Source organism: Crinia signifera, chromosome 7 (genome assembly GCF_055691185.1).
Source record: "Crinia signifera chromosome 7, ASM5569118v1, whole genome shotgun sequence".
Lineage (NCBI taxonomy): Eukaryota > Metazoa > Chordata > Amphibia > Anura > Myobatrachidae > Crinia > Crinia signifera.
The window spans coordinates 2,410,707-2,426,751 of NC_139223.1; the positions used below are offsets into that span (position 1 = coordinate 2,410,707).

The 16,045-nt window shown below is 56.4% G+C and overlaps 1 protein-coding gene across 2 annotated transcripts; it reads right to left on the reverse strand.

Moving 5' to 3' along the window:
* Positions 1 to 2,280: 2,280 nt before the first annotated feature.
* Positions 2,281 to 15,725, reverse strand: LOC146019719 (uncharacterized). Of its 2 annotated transcripts, none has more exons than XM_083152216.1 (4): positions 15,602 to 15,725; positions 9,254 to 9,286; positions 4,711 to 4,878; positions 2,281 to 2,490 (listed from the first exon to the last, which is right to left on the reverse strand). In XM_083152216.1, exons 1-4 carry the CDS (start codon positions 15,648 to 15,650, stop codon positions 2,387 to 2,389), a joined length of 354 nt encoding a protein of 117 aa, XP_083008342.1. In that variant the 5' UTR covers positions 15,651 to 15,725; the 3' UTR covers positions 2,281 to 2,386. The 2 variants fall into 2 exon arrangements, with proteins under 2 accessions (XP_083008342.1, XP_083008343.1); XM_083152217.1 differs by having other exon boundaries at positions 9,254 to 9,283; positions 15,602 to 15,719.
* Between the last annotated feature and the right edge of the window lie 320 nt (positions 15,726 to 16,045).

Below are 16,045 nucleotides of genomic sequence, written 5' to 3' on the forward strand. Positions count from 1 at the left end.
CCCCGCGCTGTGTGTGTGACCCGGGTTACATCTGACCACCCGCTGTGTGTGTGACCCGGGTTATATCTGACCCCTCCCCCCGCTGTGTGTGTGACCCGGGTTATATCTGACCCCTCCCCCCGCTGTGTGTGTGACACGGGTTAAATCTGACCCCTCCCCCCGCTGTGTGTGTAACCCGGGTTATATCTGTCCCCCGCTGTGTGTGTGACCCGGGTTATATCTGACCACCCGCTGTGTGTGTGACCCAGGTTACATCTGACCCCTCCCCGCTGTGTGTGTGACCCGGGTTACATCTGACCACCCGCTGTGTGTGTGACCCGGGTTATATCTGACCCCTCCCCCCGCTGTGTGTGTGACCCGGGTTATATCTGACCCCTCCCCCCGCTGTGTGTGTGACCCGGGTTAAATCTGACCCCTCCCCCCGCTGTGTGTGTAACCCGGGTTATATCTGACCCCTCCCCCGCTGTGTGTGTGACCCGGGTTATATCTGACCCCCGCTGTGTGTGTGACCCAGGTTATATCTGAACCCTCCGCTGTGTGTGTGACCCGGGTTACATCTGACCCCCGCTGTGTGTGAGACCCAGGTTATATCTGACCCCTCGCTGTGTGTGTGACCCGGGTTACATCTGATCCCCCGCTGTGTGTGTGACCCAGGTTATATCTGACCCCTCCCCCGCTGTGTGTGTGACCCGGGTTATATCTGACCCCTCCCCCCGCTGTGTGTGTGACCCGGGTTATATCTGACCCCTCCCCCGCTGTGTGTGACCCGGGTTATATCTGACCCCTCCCCCCGCTGTGTGTGTGACCCGGGTTATATCTGACCCCTCCCCCGCTGTGTGTGTGACCCGGGTTATATCTGACCCCTCGCTGTGTATGTGACCCGGGTTATATCTGACCCCCCTCCCTGCTGTGTGTGTGACCCGGGTTATATCTGACCCCCCTCCCTGCTGTGTGTGTGACCCGGGTTATATCTGACCCCCCCCCCCCGCTGTGTGTGTGACCCGGGTTATATCTGACCCCCCTCCCTGCTGTGTGTGTGACCCGGGTTATATCTGACCCCCCTCCCTGCTGTGTGTGTGACCCGGGATATATCTGACCCCTCCCCCCGCTGTGTGTGTGACCCGGGTTATATCTGACCCCTCCCCCGCTGTGTGTGTGACCCGGGTTATATCTGACCCCTCCCCGCTGTGTGTGTGACCCGGGTTATATCTGATCCCCCTCCCCGCTGTGTGTGTGACCCGGGTTATATCTGACCCCCCTCCCCGCTGTGTGTGTGACCCGGGTTATATCTGTCCCCCCCCCCCGCTGTGTGTGTGACCCGGGTTATATCTGACCCCTCCCCCGCTGTGTGTGTGACCCGGGTTATATCTGATCCCCTCGCTGTGTGTGTGACCCGGGTTATATCTGACCCCTCCCCCGCTGTGTGTGTGACCCGGGTTATATCTGACCCCCCTCCCCGCTGTGTGTGTGACCCGGGTTATATCTGACCCCTCCCCCGCTGTGTGTGTGACCCGGGTTATATCTGACCCCTCCCCCGCTGTGTGTGTGACCCGGGTTATATCTGACCCCTCCCCCGCTGTGTGTGTGACCCAGGTTATATCTGATCCCCCTCCCCGCTGTGTGTGTGACCCGGGTTATATCTGATCCCCCTCCCCGCTGTGTGTGTGACCCGGGTTATATCTGACCCCTCCCCCGCTGTGTGTGTGACCTGGGTTATATCTGACCCCCCTCCCCGCTGTGTGTGTGACCCGGGTTATATCTGACCCCTCCCCCCGCTGTGTGTGTGACCCGGGTTATATCTGACCCCTCCCCCGCTGTGTGTGTGACCCGGGTTATATCTGACCCCCCTCCCCGCTGTGTGTGTGACCCGGGTTATATCTGACCCCTCCCCCCGCTGTGTGTGTGACCTGGGTTATATCTGACCCCCCTACCCGCTGTGTGTGTGACCCGGGTTATATCTGTCCCCCCCCCCCCCGCTGTGTGTGTGACCCGGGTTATATCTGATCCCCTCGCTGTGTGTGTGACCTGGGTTATATCTGACCCCTCCCCCGCTGTGTGTGTGACCCGGGTTATATCTGACCCCTCCCCCGCTGTGTGTGTGACCCGTGTTATATCTGACCCCTCCCCCGCTGTGTGTGTGACCCGGGTTATATCTGTCCCCGCTGTGTATGTGACCCAGGTTATATCTGACCCCCCGCTGTGTATGTGACCCGGGTTATATCTGACCCCTCCCCCTCTGTGTGTGTGACCCGGGTAGATTCAGACACTTAGACGGAGAACTTTTGTTTTAATGTAATTTTATTACATGTTATTTGATGAGATTTCCCAACAGTGGCTCCATCCTCCAGTCACGGCCTCCTGTCGGCAGCGCCCCCTAGCTACTGTCTCAGGCATTGCAGGATGATGTATTGCAGCAGGTGACAATTGTTCTTTTATTTCTATTTTTTGCCTTGTTACACCTGTCCATTGTGGTACACAAACGCTCCCAGACTGAGAGAGAGAGAGAGAGAGTGGGAGAGGTGAGAGCCCTGCTGGAGGGGCTGAGGGAGGACCCTGCGGAAATAGGAGAGGAGAGTGCACTGCGGGAGTGGGAGAGGTGAGGGCCCTGCTGGTGAGAGGAAGAGGTGAGGACCCTGCTGGGGAGAGGGAGAGGTGAGGACCCTGCGGAAATAGGAGAGTGGAGTGCACTGCGGGAGTGGGAGAGGAGAGTGCACTGCGGGAGTGGGAGAGGTGAGGGCTTTGCTGGGGAGAGGGAGAGGTGAGGACCCTGCTGGGGAGAGGGAGAGGTGAAGACCCTGCGGAAATAGGAGAGTGGAGTGCACTGCGGGAGTGGGAGAGGAGAGTGCACTGCGGGAGTGGGAGAGGAGAGTGCACTGCGGGAGTGGGAGAGGAAAGTGCACTGCGGGAGTGGGAGAGGTGATGGCTTTGCTGGGGAGAGGGAGAGGTGAGGACCCTGCTCGGGAGAGGTGAGGACCTTGCAGGAGGGGGAGAGGGGAGGACCCTGCAGGAGTTGGAAAGGTGAGGACCCTGCTGAGGAATGGGAGGGGGAGGACCCTGTGGGTGTGGTAAAGGGGAGTGCACTGTGGGAATGGGAGAGGTGAGGACCCTGCAGGAGTTGGAAGTGAGGACCCTGAGTGGGAGCGGGGAGGACCCTGCGGGAGTGGGAGAGGTGAAGGCCCTGCTGGGGAGAGGGAGAGGTGAGGACCCTGCTGGACTGGGAGAGGTGAGGACACTGCAGGAGTTGGAGAGGTGAGGACCCTGCTGGGGAATGGAAGAGCGGAGGACCTTGTGGGAGTGGGAGAGGTGAAGATCCTGCAGGAGGGGGAGAGGGGAAGACCTTGCAGTAGTTGGAAAGGTGAGGACCCTGCTGAGGAATGGGACAGGTAAGGACCCTGCGGGAGGGGGAGGACCCTGCGGGTGTGGGAAAGGGGAGTGTACTGTGGGAGTGGGAGAGGTGAGGACCCTGCAGGAGTTGGAGAGGTGAAGTCCCTGCTGGGGAATGGTAGAGGGGAGGACCTAGGGGGAGACAGGAGGACCCTGCTGGTTTGGGAAAGGGGAGGACCCTGTGGGAGTGGGAGAGGTGAGGGCCAAGCTGGGGAGAGGTGAGGACCCTGCTGGACTGGGAGAGGTGAGGACACTGCAGGAGTTGGAGAGGTGAGGACCCTGCTGGGGAATGGAAGAGCGGAGGACCTTGTGGGAGTGGGAGAGGTGAAGACCCTGAAGGAGTGGGAGAGGGGAAGACCATGCAGTAGTTGGAGAGGTGAGGACCCTGCTGAGGAATGGGACAGGTAAGGACCCTGCGGGAGGGGGAGGACCCTGCGGGTGTGGGAAAGGGGAGTGTACTGTGGGAGTGGGAGAGGTGAGGACCCTGCAGGAGTTGGAGAGGTGAAGACCCTGCTGGGGAATGGTAGAGGGGAGGACCTAGGGGGAGATAGGAGAACCTGCTGGTGTGGGAGAGGTGAAGACCCTGCAGGAGGGGGAGAGGGGAGGACCCTGCAGGAGTTGGAAAGGTGAGGACCCTGATGAGGAATGGGATGGGGAGGACCCTGTGGGTGTGGGAAAGGGGAGTGCACTGTAGGAGTGGGAGAGGTGAGGACCCTGCTGGGGAATGGTAGAGGGGAGGACCTAGGGGGAGACAGGAGGACCCTGCTGGTTTGGGAGAGGGGAGGACCCTGTGGGAGTAGGAGAGGTGAGGGCCCTGCTGGGGAGAGGTGAGGACCCTGCTGGACTGGGAGAGGTGAGGACACTGCAGGAGTTGGAGAGGTGAGGACCCTGCTGGGGAATGGAAGAGCGGAGGACCTTGTGGGAGTGGGAGAGGTAAAGACCCTGCAGGTCGTAATTATATGGATACTGGATCTTATAAGGGGCCTAATTCAGACCTGATAGCAGGACACATTTTGTTTGCTAATGGATTAAAACCATGCTGCACTACAGGCAGGGCAGATGTAACAGGCGCAGAGAGAGTTAGATTTGGGTGAGCTATAGTATTTTGTTTCCATGCAGGGTAAATACTGGCTGCTTTATTTTTACACTGCAATTTAGATATTAGTTTGAAGTACACCCCCCACCCAAATCTAACTCTCTCTGCACAAGTTACTTCTGCCCCACCTGCAGTGCAGCATGGTTTTATCTATTAGCAAAACAAATGAGCTTTGCGAGTGAACCAGAATTAGTCATATTGTTTGGCCCCTGGGCCTGGGGGACACTTACCTAAGATGCCCTTAGTTGTGGCAGCATAGTAATTTCCTCTGTTCTCAGTGCCATCTGACTGCTGCACCACAGTGTGAGTTCTCTGGCAGGTATCGTACCCTGCGGCACAGACTTCCTCATTGTATTTCAGGCAATCGCGGGGGCCAGCGCAGTAGTGGCATCTTAGCCCTGTGGGTAAAGGAGAGGGAGGGGGTAAATGTACAGAAATTTGTGATTTAAGTGGCCCACACATAGACTAATACAGGTACATGCAGGACAGATGCACACAGACACAGGGCAGGTGCACACAGACGCAGGACAGGTGCACACAGACACAGGACAGGTGCACACAAACAGTAATACACCATTCCCTGCGTGCCCACTATCTATTATGTCACTGGCGCAGCTGAGAGGTGCACACAGACATATGACAGGTACACACAGGACAGGTGCACACAGACACAGGACAGGTACAGACATAGGACAGGTGCACACAGACACAGGACTGGTACAGACACAGGACAGGTGCACACAGACACAGGACAGGTACAGACACAGGGCAGGTACAGACACAGGACAGGAACAGACACAGGACAGGTGCACACTGACACAGGACAGGTACCCACAGGACAGGTGCACACAGACGCAGGACAGATACAGACACAGGACAGGAACAGACACAGGACAGGTGCACACTGACACAGGACAGGTACCCACAGGACAGGTGCACACAGAAATAGGACAGGTGCACACAGGACATGAACAGACACATGGCTCAGGACATGAACAGACACATGGCAGGTGCATACAGGACAGGTGCACACAGACACAGAACAGGTGAACACAGGACAGGTGCACACAGACACAGGACAGGTACAGACACAGGACAGGTGCACACAGACACAGGACAGGTACAGACACAGGACAGGAACAGACACAGGACAGGTGCACACTGACACAGGACAGGTGCACACAGAAATAGGACAGGTGCACACAGGACAGGAACAGACACATGGCAGGTGCATACAGGACAGGTGCACACAGACACAGAACAGGTGAACACGGGACAGGTGCACACAGACACAGGACAGGAACAGACACAGGACAGGTGCACACTGACACAGGACAGGAACAGACACAGGATAGGTGCACATAGACATAGGACAGGTGCACACAGGACAGGAACAGACACATGGCAGGTGCATACAGGACAGGTGCACACAGACACAGAACAGGTGAACACAGGACAGGTGCACACAGATACAGGGCAGGTGCACACAGACGCAGGACAGGTGCACACAGACACAGGACAGGTGCACACAAACACAGGACAGGTGCACACAAACAGTAATACACCATTCCTGCGTGCCCACTATCTATTATGTCACTGGCGCAGCTGAGAGGTGCACACAGACATATGACAGGTACACACAGGACAGGTGCACACAGACACAGGACAGGTACAGACATAGGACAGGTGCACACAGACACAGGACAGGTACAGACACAGGACAGGAACAGACACAGGACAGGTACAGACACAGGACAGGAACAGACACAGGACAGGTGCACACAGACATATGACAGGTACACACAGGACAGGTGCACACAGACACAGGACAGGTACAGACATAGGACAGGTGCACACAGACACAGGACAGGTACAGACACAGGACAGGTGCACACAGACACAGGACAGGTACAGACACAGGACAGGAACACAGACACAGGACAGGTGCACACAGACACAGGACAGGTACCCACAGGACAGGTGCACACAGACATAGGACAGGTGCACACAGGACAGGAACAGACACATGGGAGGTGCGTACAGGACAGGTGCACACAGACACAGAACAGGTGAACACAGGACAGGTGCACACAGACACAGGACAGGAACAGACACAGTACAGGTGCACATAGACATAGGACAGGTGCACACAGGACAGGAACAGACACATGGCAGGTGCATACAGGATAGGTGCACACAGACACAGGACAGGTGCAAACAGACACAGGGCAGGCACACACTGACACTAATATACCACAAACCTCTGAGCGTCTGATGCTCCTGCCATACTTTTACCCTTAAAGAGACTAAGAAACCCCACCCCTTTAAACATCCTCCCTCCCACCCCTTCCCTTTCCCTCTGCTCCCCTTTTTCCTGAAATAACCAAAACAGAGTACATTTATTAATCAGATTACAATATAATCGTAATCGCTTATGTGGCAAAGAAAGCTGAGAGGTGCACACAGACACAGGACAGATACACACAGGACAGGTGCACACAGACAACAGGACAGGTGCACACAGACACAGGACAGGTGCACATAGACACAGGACAGATACACACAGGACAGGTGCACACAGGACAGGTGCACACAGACACAGGACAGGTGCACACAGGACAGGTGCACACAAACACAGGACAGGTGCACACAGGACAGGTGCACACAGGACAGGTGCACACAGACACAGGACAGATACACACAGGACAGGTGCACACAGACACAGGACAGGTGCACACAGGACAGGTTAACACAGATACAGGACAGATGCACACAGGACAGATACACACAGGACAGGTGCACACAGACACAGGACAGGTGCACATAGACACAGGACAGATACACACAGGACAGGTGCACACAGGACAGGTGCACACAGACACAGGACAGGTGCACACAGGACAGGTGCACACAAACACAGGACAGGTGCACACAGGACAGGTGCACACAGGACAGGTGCACACAGACACAGGACAGATACACACAGGACAGGTGCACACAGACACAGGACAGGTGCACACAGGACAGGTTAACACAGATACAGGACAGATGCACACAGGACAGGTGCACACAGACACAGGACAGGTGCACACAGACACAGGACAGGTGCACATAGACACAGGACAGATACACACAGGACAGGTGCACACAGGACAGGTGCACACAGACACAGGACAGGTGCACACAGGGACAGGTGCACACAGACACAGGACAGATACACACACAGGACAAGTGCACACAGGACAGGTGCACACAGACACAGGACAGATACACACAGGACAGGTGCACACAGGACAGGTGCACACAGAAACAGGACAGGTGCACATAGACACAGGACAGATACACACAGGACAGGTGCACACAGGACAGGTGCACACAGAAACAGGACAGGTGCACACAGGACAGGTGCACACAGACACAGGACAGATACACACAGGACAGGTGCACACAGACACAGGACAGATACACACAGGACGGGTGCACACAGACACAGGACAGATACACACAGGACAGGTGCACACAGGACAGGTGCACACAGACACAGGACAGGTGCTCACAGGACAGGTTAACACAGATACAGGACAGATGCACACAGGACAGGTGCACACAGGACAGGACAGGTGCACACAGACACAGGACAGATACACACAGGACAGGTGCACACAGACACAGGACAGGTGCACACAGGACAGGTGCACACAGACACAGGACAGGTGCACACAGGACAGGTTAACACAGATACAGGACAGATGCACACAGACACAGGACAGGTTAACACAGATACAGACAGGTTAACACAGACACAGGACAGATACACACAGGACAGGTGCACACAGACACAGAGAGATACACACAGGAAAGGTGCACACAGACACAGGACAGGTGCACAGGACAGGTTAACACAGATACAGGACAGATGCACACAGACACAGGACAGGTGCACACAGGACAGGTTAACACAGATACAGGACAGATGCACACAGACACAGGACAGGTGCACACAGACACAGGACAGGTGCACACAGGACAGGTTAACACAGATACAGGACAGATGCACACAGACACAGGACAGGTGCACACAGATACAGGACAGATACACACAGGACAGGTGCACACAGACACAGGACAGGTGAACACAGGACAGGTGCACACAGATACAGGACAGATGCACACAGACACAGGACAGGTGCACACAGGACAGGTGCACACAGATACAGGACAGATGCACACAGACACAGGACAGGTGCACACAGACACAGGACAGGTGCACACAGGACATGTTAACACAGACACAGGACAGGTGCACACAGGACAGGTGCACACAGACACATGACAGATGCACACAGACACAGGACAGGTGCACATAGACACAGGACAGATACACACAGGACAGGTGCACACAGACACAGGACAGGTGCACACAGGACAGGTGCACACAGACACAGGACAGGTGCACACAGACACAGGACAGGTGCACACAGGACAGGTTAACACAGATACAGGACAGATGCACACAGACACAGGACAGGTGCACACAGGACAGGTTAACACAGACACAGGACAGGTGCACACAGACACAGGACAGGTTAACACAGATACAGGACAGATGCACATAGACACAAGACAGATACACACAGGACAGGTGCACACAGACACAGAACAGGTGCACACAGGACAGGTTAACACAGATACAGGACAGATGCACACAGACACAGGACAGGTGTGGTACTGGAGGCTTATGCTGGAACCCAGGTAACAAAGTCTGTCACTCACCAGTTGTCTTCTTTTGCGCCTGTGACACAGCTTCTGGGTGGAGAAAGAGAGGATAAGAGGTCAGTAATAATGTTCTCCCCCCAATCACCTACCTGTCTCCTTTCACATCTGCCACACACTACCAATTACAGCAATTACACTTCACACCCAGGTACCAGAGGATGCCCCCCCCCCCCCCCCCCGATGCAGGAGATATCACAGGATGTCCCCCGGTGCAGGAGATATCACAGGATGTCCCCCGGTGCAGGAGATATAACAGGATGTCCCCCCGGTGCAAGAGATATCACAGGATGCCCCCGGTGCAGGAGATATCACAGGATGCCCCCGGTGCAGGAGATATAACAGGACGTCCCCCGGTGCAGGAGATATCACAGGATGCCCCCGCTGCAGGAGATATTCACAGGATGCCCACAGTACAGGAGATATCACAGGATGCCCCCGGTGCAGGAGATATCACAGGATGCCCCCGGTGCTGGAGATAATACAGGATGCCCCCCGGTGCAGCAGATATCACAGGATGCCCCCAGTACAGGAGATATCACAGGATGCCCCCGGTGCAGGAGATATCACAGGATGCCCCCGGTGCAGGAGATATCACAGGGTGCCCCCGGTGCAGGAGATATCACAGGATGCCCCCGGTGCAGGAGATATCACAGGATGCCCCGGTGCAGGAGATATCACAGGATGCCCCCGCTGCAGGAGATATCACAGGATGCCCCCGGTGCAGGAGATATCACAGGATGCCCCCGGTGCAGGAGATATCACAGGATGCCCCCGGTGCAGGAGATATCACAGGATGCCCCCGGTGCAGGAGATATCACAGGATGCCCCCGGTGCAGGAGATATCACAGGATGCCCCCGCTGCAGGAGATATCACAGGGTGCCCCCGGTGCAGGAGATATCACAGGATGTCCCCGGTGAAGGAGATATCACAGGATACCCCCGGTGCAGGAGATATCACAGGATGCCCCCGGTGCTGGAAATATCACAGGATGCCCCCGGTGCAGGAGATATCACAGGATGCCCCTGTGCTGGAGATATCACAGGATGCCCCCGGTGCTGGAGATATCACAGGATGCCCCCCGGTGCTGGAGATATCACAGGATGTCCCCGGTGCAGGAGATATCACAGGATGCCCCCGGTGCAGGAGATATCACAGGATGCCCCCGGTGTAGGAGATATCACAGGATGCCCCCGGTGCGGAGATATCACAGGATGTCCCCAGTGCAGGAGATATCACAGGATGTCCCCAGTGCAGGAGATATCACAGGATGCCCCCGGTGCAGGAGATATCACAGGATGCCCCTGGTGCAGGAGATATCACAGGATGTCCCCGGTGCTGGAGATATCACAGGATGCCCCCGGTGCAGGAGATATCACAGGATGTCCCCGGTGCAGGAGATGTCACAGGATGTCCCCGGTGCTGGAGATATCACAGGATGCCCCCCGGTGAAGGAGATATCACAGGATGCCCCCGGTGCAGGAGATATCACAGGATGCCCCCGGTGCTGGAGATAATACAGGATGCCCCCCGGTGCAGCAGATATCACAGGATGCCCCCAGTACAGGAGATATCACAGGATGCCCCCGGTGCAGGAGATATCACAGGATGCCCCCGGTGCAGGAGATATCACAGGGTGCCCCCGGTGCAGGAGATATCACAGGATGCCCCCGGTGCAGGAGATATCACAGGATGCCCCGGTGCAGGAGATATCACAGGATGCCCCCGCTGCAGGAGATATCACAGGATGCCCCCGGTGCAGGAGATATCACAGGATGCCCCCGGTGCAGGAGATATCACAGGATGCCCCCGGTGCAGGAGATATCACAGGATGCCCCCGGTGCAGGAGATATCACAGGATGCCCCCGGTGCAGGAGATATCACAGGATGCCCCCGCTGCAGGAGATATCACAGGGTGCCCCCGGTGCAGGAGATATCACAGGATGCCCCCGGTGCAGGAGATATCACAGGATGCCCCCGGTGCAGGAGATATCACAGGATGTCACCGGTGCTGGAGATATCACAGGATGCCCCCGGTGCAGGAGATATCACAGGATGCCCCGGTGCAGGAGATATCACAGGATGCCCCCGGTGCTGGAGATATCACAGGATGTCCCCGGTGCAGGAGATATCACATGATGCCCCCGGTGCAGGAGATATCACAGGATGTCCCCGGTGCAGGAGATATCACAGGATGCCCCCGGTGCAGGAGATATCACATGATGTCCCCGGTGCAGGAGATATCACAGGATGCCCCCGGTGCAGGAGATATCACAGGATGCCCCCGGTGCGGAGATATCACAGGATGTCCCCGGTGCAGGAGATATCACAGGATGCCTCCGGTGCAGGAGATATCACAGGATGCCCCCCGGTGCAGGAGATATCACAGGATGCCCCCGGTGCAGGAGATATCACAGGATGCCCCGGGTGCAGGAGATATCACAGGATGCCCCCGGTGCAGGAGATATCACAGGATGTCCCCAGTGCAGGAGATATCACAGGATGTCCCCAGTGCAGGAGATATCACAGGATGCCCCCGGTGCAGGAGATATCACAGGATGCCCCCAGTGCAGGAGATATCTCAGGATGTCCCCCGGACCGGTGCAGGAGATATCACAGGATGCCCCCGCTGCAGGAGATATCACAGGATGCCCCCGGTGCAGGAGATATCACAGGATGCCCCCGGTGCAGGAGATATCACAGGATGCCCCCGGTGCAGGAGATATCACAGGATGTCCCAGGTGCAGGAGATATAACAGGATGCCCCCGGTGCAGGAGATATCACAGGATGTCCCCGGTGCAGGAGATATAACAGGATGCCCCCGCTGCAGGAGATATCACAGGATGCCCCCGGTGCAGGAGATATCACAGGATGTCCCCGGTGCTGGAGATATCACAGGATGCCCCCGGTGCAGGAGATATCACAGGATGCCCCCGTGCAGGAGATATCACAGGATGTCCCCGGTGCAGGAGATATCACAGGATGTCACCGGTGCTGGAGATATCACAGGATGCCCCCGGTGCAGGAGATATCACAGGATGCCCCCGGTGCAGGAGATATCACAGGATGCCCCCGGTGCTGGAGATATCACAGGATGTCCCCGGTGCAGGAGATATCACATGATGCCCCCGGTGCAGGAGATATCACAGGATGTCCCCGGTGCAGGAGATATCACAGGATGCCCCCGGTGCAGGAGATATCACATGATGTCCCCGGTGCAGGAGATATCACAGGATGCCCCCGGTGCAGGAGATATCACAGGATGCCCCCGGTGCGGAGATATCACAGGATGTCCCCGGTGCAGGAGATATCACAGGATGCCTCCGGTGCAGGAGATATCACAGGATGCCCCGGGTGCAGGAGATATCACAGGATGCCCCCGCTGCAGGAGATATCACAGGATGCCCCCGGTGCAGGAGATATCACAGGATGTCCCCGGTGCTGGAGATATCACAGGATGCCCCCGGTGCAGGAGATATCACAGGATGCCCCCGGTGCAGGAGATATCACAGGATGCCCCGGGTGCAGGAGATATCACAGGATGTCCCCGGTGCAGGAGATATCACAGGATGCCCCCGGTGCAGGAGATATCACAGGATGCCCCCGGTGCAGGAGATATCACAGGATGCCCCCGGTGCAGGAGATATCACAGGATGTCCCCGGTGCAGAAGATATCACAGGATGCCCCCGGTGCAGGAGATATCACAGGATGCCCCCGCTGCAGGAGATATCACAGGATGTCCCCGGTGCAGGAGATATCACAGGATGTCCCCGGTGCTGGAGATATCACAGGATGCCCCCCGGTGTAGGAGATATCACAGGATGTCCCTGGTGCAGGAGATATAACAGGATGCCCCCGGTGCAGGAGATATCACAGGATGTCCCTGGTGCAGGAGATATCACAGGATGCCCCCGGTGCAGGAGATATCACAGGATGCCCCCGGTGCAGGAGATATCACAGGATGTCCCCGGTGCAGGAGATATCACAGGATGCCCCCGGACCGGTGCGGGAGATATCACAGGAGATATAACAGGATGCCCCCGGTGCAGGAGATATCACAGGATGCCCCCGGTGCAGGAGATATCACAGGATACCCCCGGTGCAGGAGATATCACAGGATGTCCCCGGTGAAGGAGATATCACAGGATACCCCCGGTGCAGGAGATATCACAGGATGCCCCCGGTGCTGGAAATATCACAGGATGCCCCCGGTGCAGGAGATATCACAGGATGCCCCTGTGCTGGAGATATCACAGGATGCCCCCGGTGCTGGAGATATCACAGGATGCCCCCGGTGCTGGAGATATCACAGGATGTCCCCGGTGCAGGAGATATCACAGGATGCCCCCGGTGCAGGAGATATCACAGGATGCCCCCGGTGTAGGAGATATCACAGGATGCCCCCGGTGCGGAGATATCACAGGATGTCCCCAGTGCAGGAGATATCACAGGATGTCCCCAGTGCAGGAGATATCACAGGATGCCCCCGGTGCAGGAGATATCACAGGATGCCCCTGGTGCAGGAGATATCACAGGATGTCCCCGGTGCTGGAGATATCACAGGATGCCCCCGGTGCAGGAGATATCACAGGATGTCCCCGGTGCAGGAGATGTCACAGGATGTCCCCGGTGCTGGAGATATCACAGGATGCCCCCCGGTGAAGGAGATATCACAGGATGTCCCCGGTGCAGGAGATATCACAGGATGTCCCCCGGTGCTGGAGATATCACAGGATGCCCCCGGTGCTGGAGATATCACAGGATGCCCCCGGTGCAGGAGATATCACAGGATGTCCCCGGTGCAGCAGATATCACAGGATGTCCCCGGTGCAGGAGATATCACAGGATGTCCCCGGTGCAGGAGATATCAGAGGATGCCCCCGGTGCAGGAGATATCAGAGGATGCCCCCGGTGCAGGAGATATCACAGGATGTCCACATTGCAGGAGATATCACAGGATGTCCCCAGTGCAGGAGATATCACAGGATGCCCCCGGTGCAGGAGATATCACAGGATGTCCCCGGTGCAGGAGATATCACAGGATGCCCCCGGTGCAGGAGATATCACAGGATGCCCCCGGTGCAGGAGATATCACAGGATGTCCCTGGTGCAGGAGATATCACAGGATGTCCCCGGTGCTGGAGATATCACAGGATGCCCCCCGGTGTAGGAGATATCACAGGATGTCCCCGGTGCAGGAGATATCACAGGATGCCCCCCCGGTGCAGGAGATATCACAGGATGTCCCCGGTGCTGGAGATATCACAGGATGCCCCCCGGTGTAGGAGATATCACAGGATGCCCCCGGTGCAGGAGATATCACAGGATGTCCCCGGTGCAGGAGATATCACAGGATGTCCCCCGGTGCAGGAGATATCACAGGATGTCCCCGGTGCAGGAGATATCACAGGATGTCCCCGGTGCAGGAGATATCACAGGATGTCCCCGGTGCAGGAGATATCACAGGATGCCCCCGGTGCAGGAGATATCACAGGATGCCCCCGGTGCAGGAGATATCACAGGATGCCCCCGGTGCAGGAGATATCACAGGATGCCCCCAGTGCAGGAGATTTCACAGGATGTCCCCGGTGCAGGAGATATCACAGGATGTCCCCGGTGCTGGAGATATCACAGGATGCCCCCGGTGCAGGAGATATCACAGGATGCCCCCGGTGCAGGAGATATCACAGGATGCCCCCGGTGAGGAGATATCACAGGATGCCCCCGGTGCAGGAGATATCACAGGATGCCCCCGGTGAGGAGATATATTTATTTAGCAAATTCTAGAAGATAAGTCTCTGATTGGTTCCCATAGCAACATGCCAATTGAAATAGAAGTCCCATATTAGTAAATTTCCTCCTATTTATGCCCCGAATTACAGCTCCTGTGTACATCGCATTACTCCTCTCCCTGATGTCTCCATCTTATCCTATTCCCCCATATATAAAGTGATATAATGGCATTATCCTGTGTGCTTCTGCCAGTATTATTACCTTAACCAGTGTCATCTCCAGTCCTCTTACCCTGTATACCTTACCCCATCCATAACACCCTCTCTTACACCTGTACCCCTTCCCCTAATATCCCCTCTTACCCATGTACCACTGTCCATAATACTATTCTTACACCATCCGCTAATACCCCTTCTTACCCCCTGTACCCCTTTCCCTATCACCCCATGTACTACTTAATCCCATCCCTGGTACCTCTTCCTGATATTCCTGCATCACTTACCCTATCTCTAATACCCCTTCTTCCCCCTGTACCCCATCTCTTCTACCCCTTCTTCCCCCTGTACCCCATCTCTTCTACCCCTTTTCCCCCCTGTACCCCATCCCTCTTACCCTGCAGCAGGACGGCCGCCAGCACCACACATAGAATAATCACTTTCATCTCCTCTCTCTGTCTACAGGAATCTGTCTCTGGGGCTTATATATCAGACAGCCCCTCCCCGGCCTTTGTCACTCCCTACCCCTCCCGACCCCTGGTGATTATCTACCTGGCCTCAGAGAGTACACACAGCACACAGTCACCGGCCTAGTATATACCGTGCAGTACTATATACACCTGTACATAACACCTGGCCTGTATACACAGCACACAGTCACCGGCCTAGTATATACCGTGCAGTCCTATACACACCTGTACATAACACCCGGCCTGTATACACAGCACACAGTCACCGGCCTAGTATATACCGTGCAGTACTATATACACCTGTACATAACACCTGGCCTCAGAGAGTACACACAGCACGCAGTCACCGGCCTAGTATATACCGTGCAGTC

Coding starts and splice junctions, on each gene's coding strand:
- LOC146019719 (XM_083152216.1), bottom strand. CDS start 15,650: ATGAAAGTGATTATTCTATGTGTGGTGCTGGCGGCCGTCCTGCTGCAG. Junction 9,287..15,601: donor GGCGGCCGTCCTGCTGCAGG/GTAAGAGGGATG, acceptor TTCTCCACCCAG/AAGCTGTGTCACAGGCGCAA. Junction 2,491..4,710: donor CACAACTAAGGGCATCTTAG/GTAAGTGTCCCC, acceptor TCTCTCTCTCAG/TCTGGGAGCGTTTGTGTACC.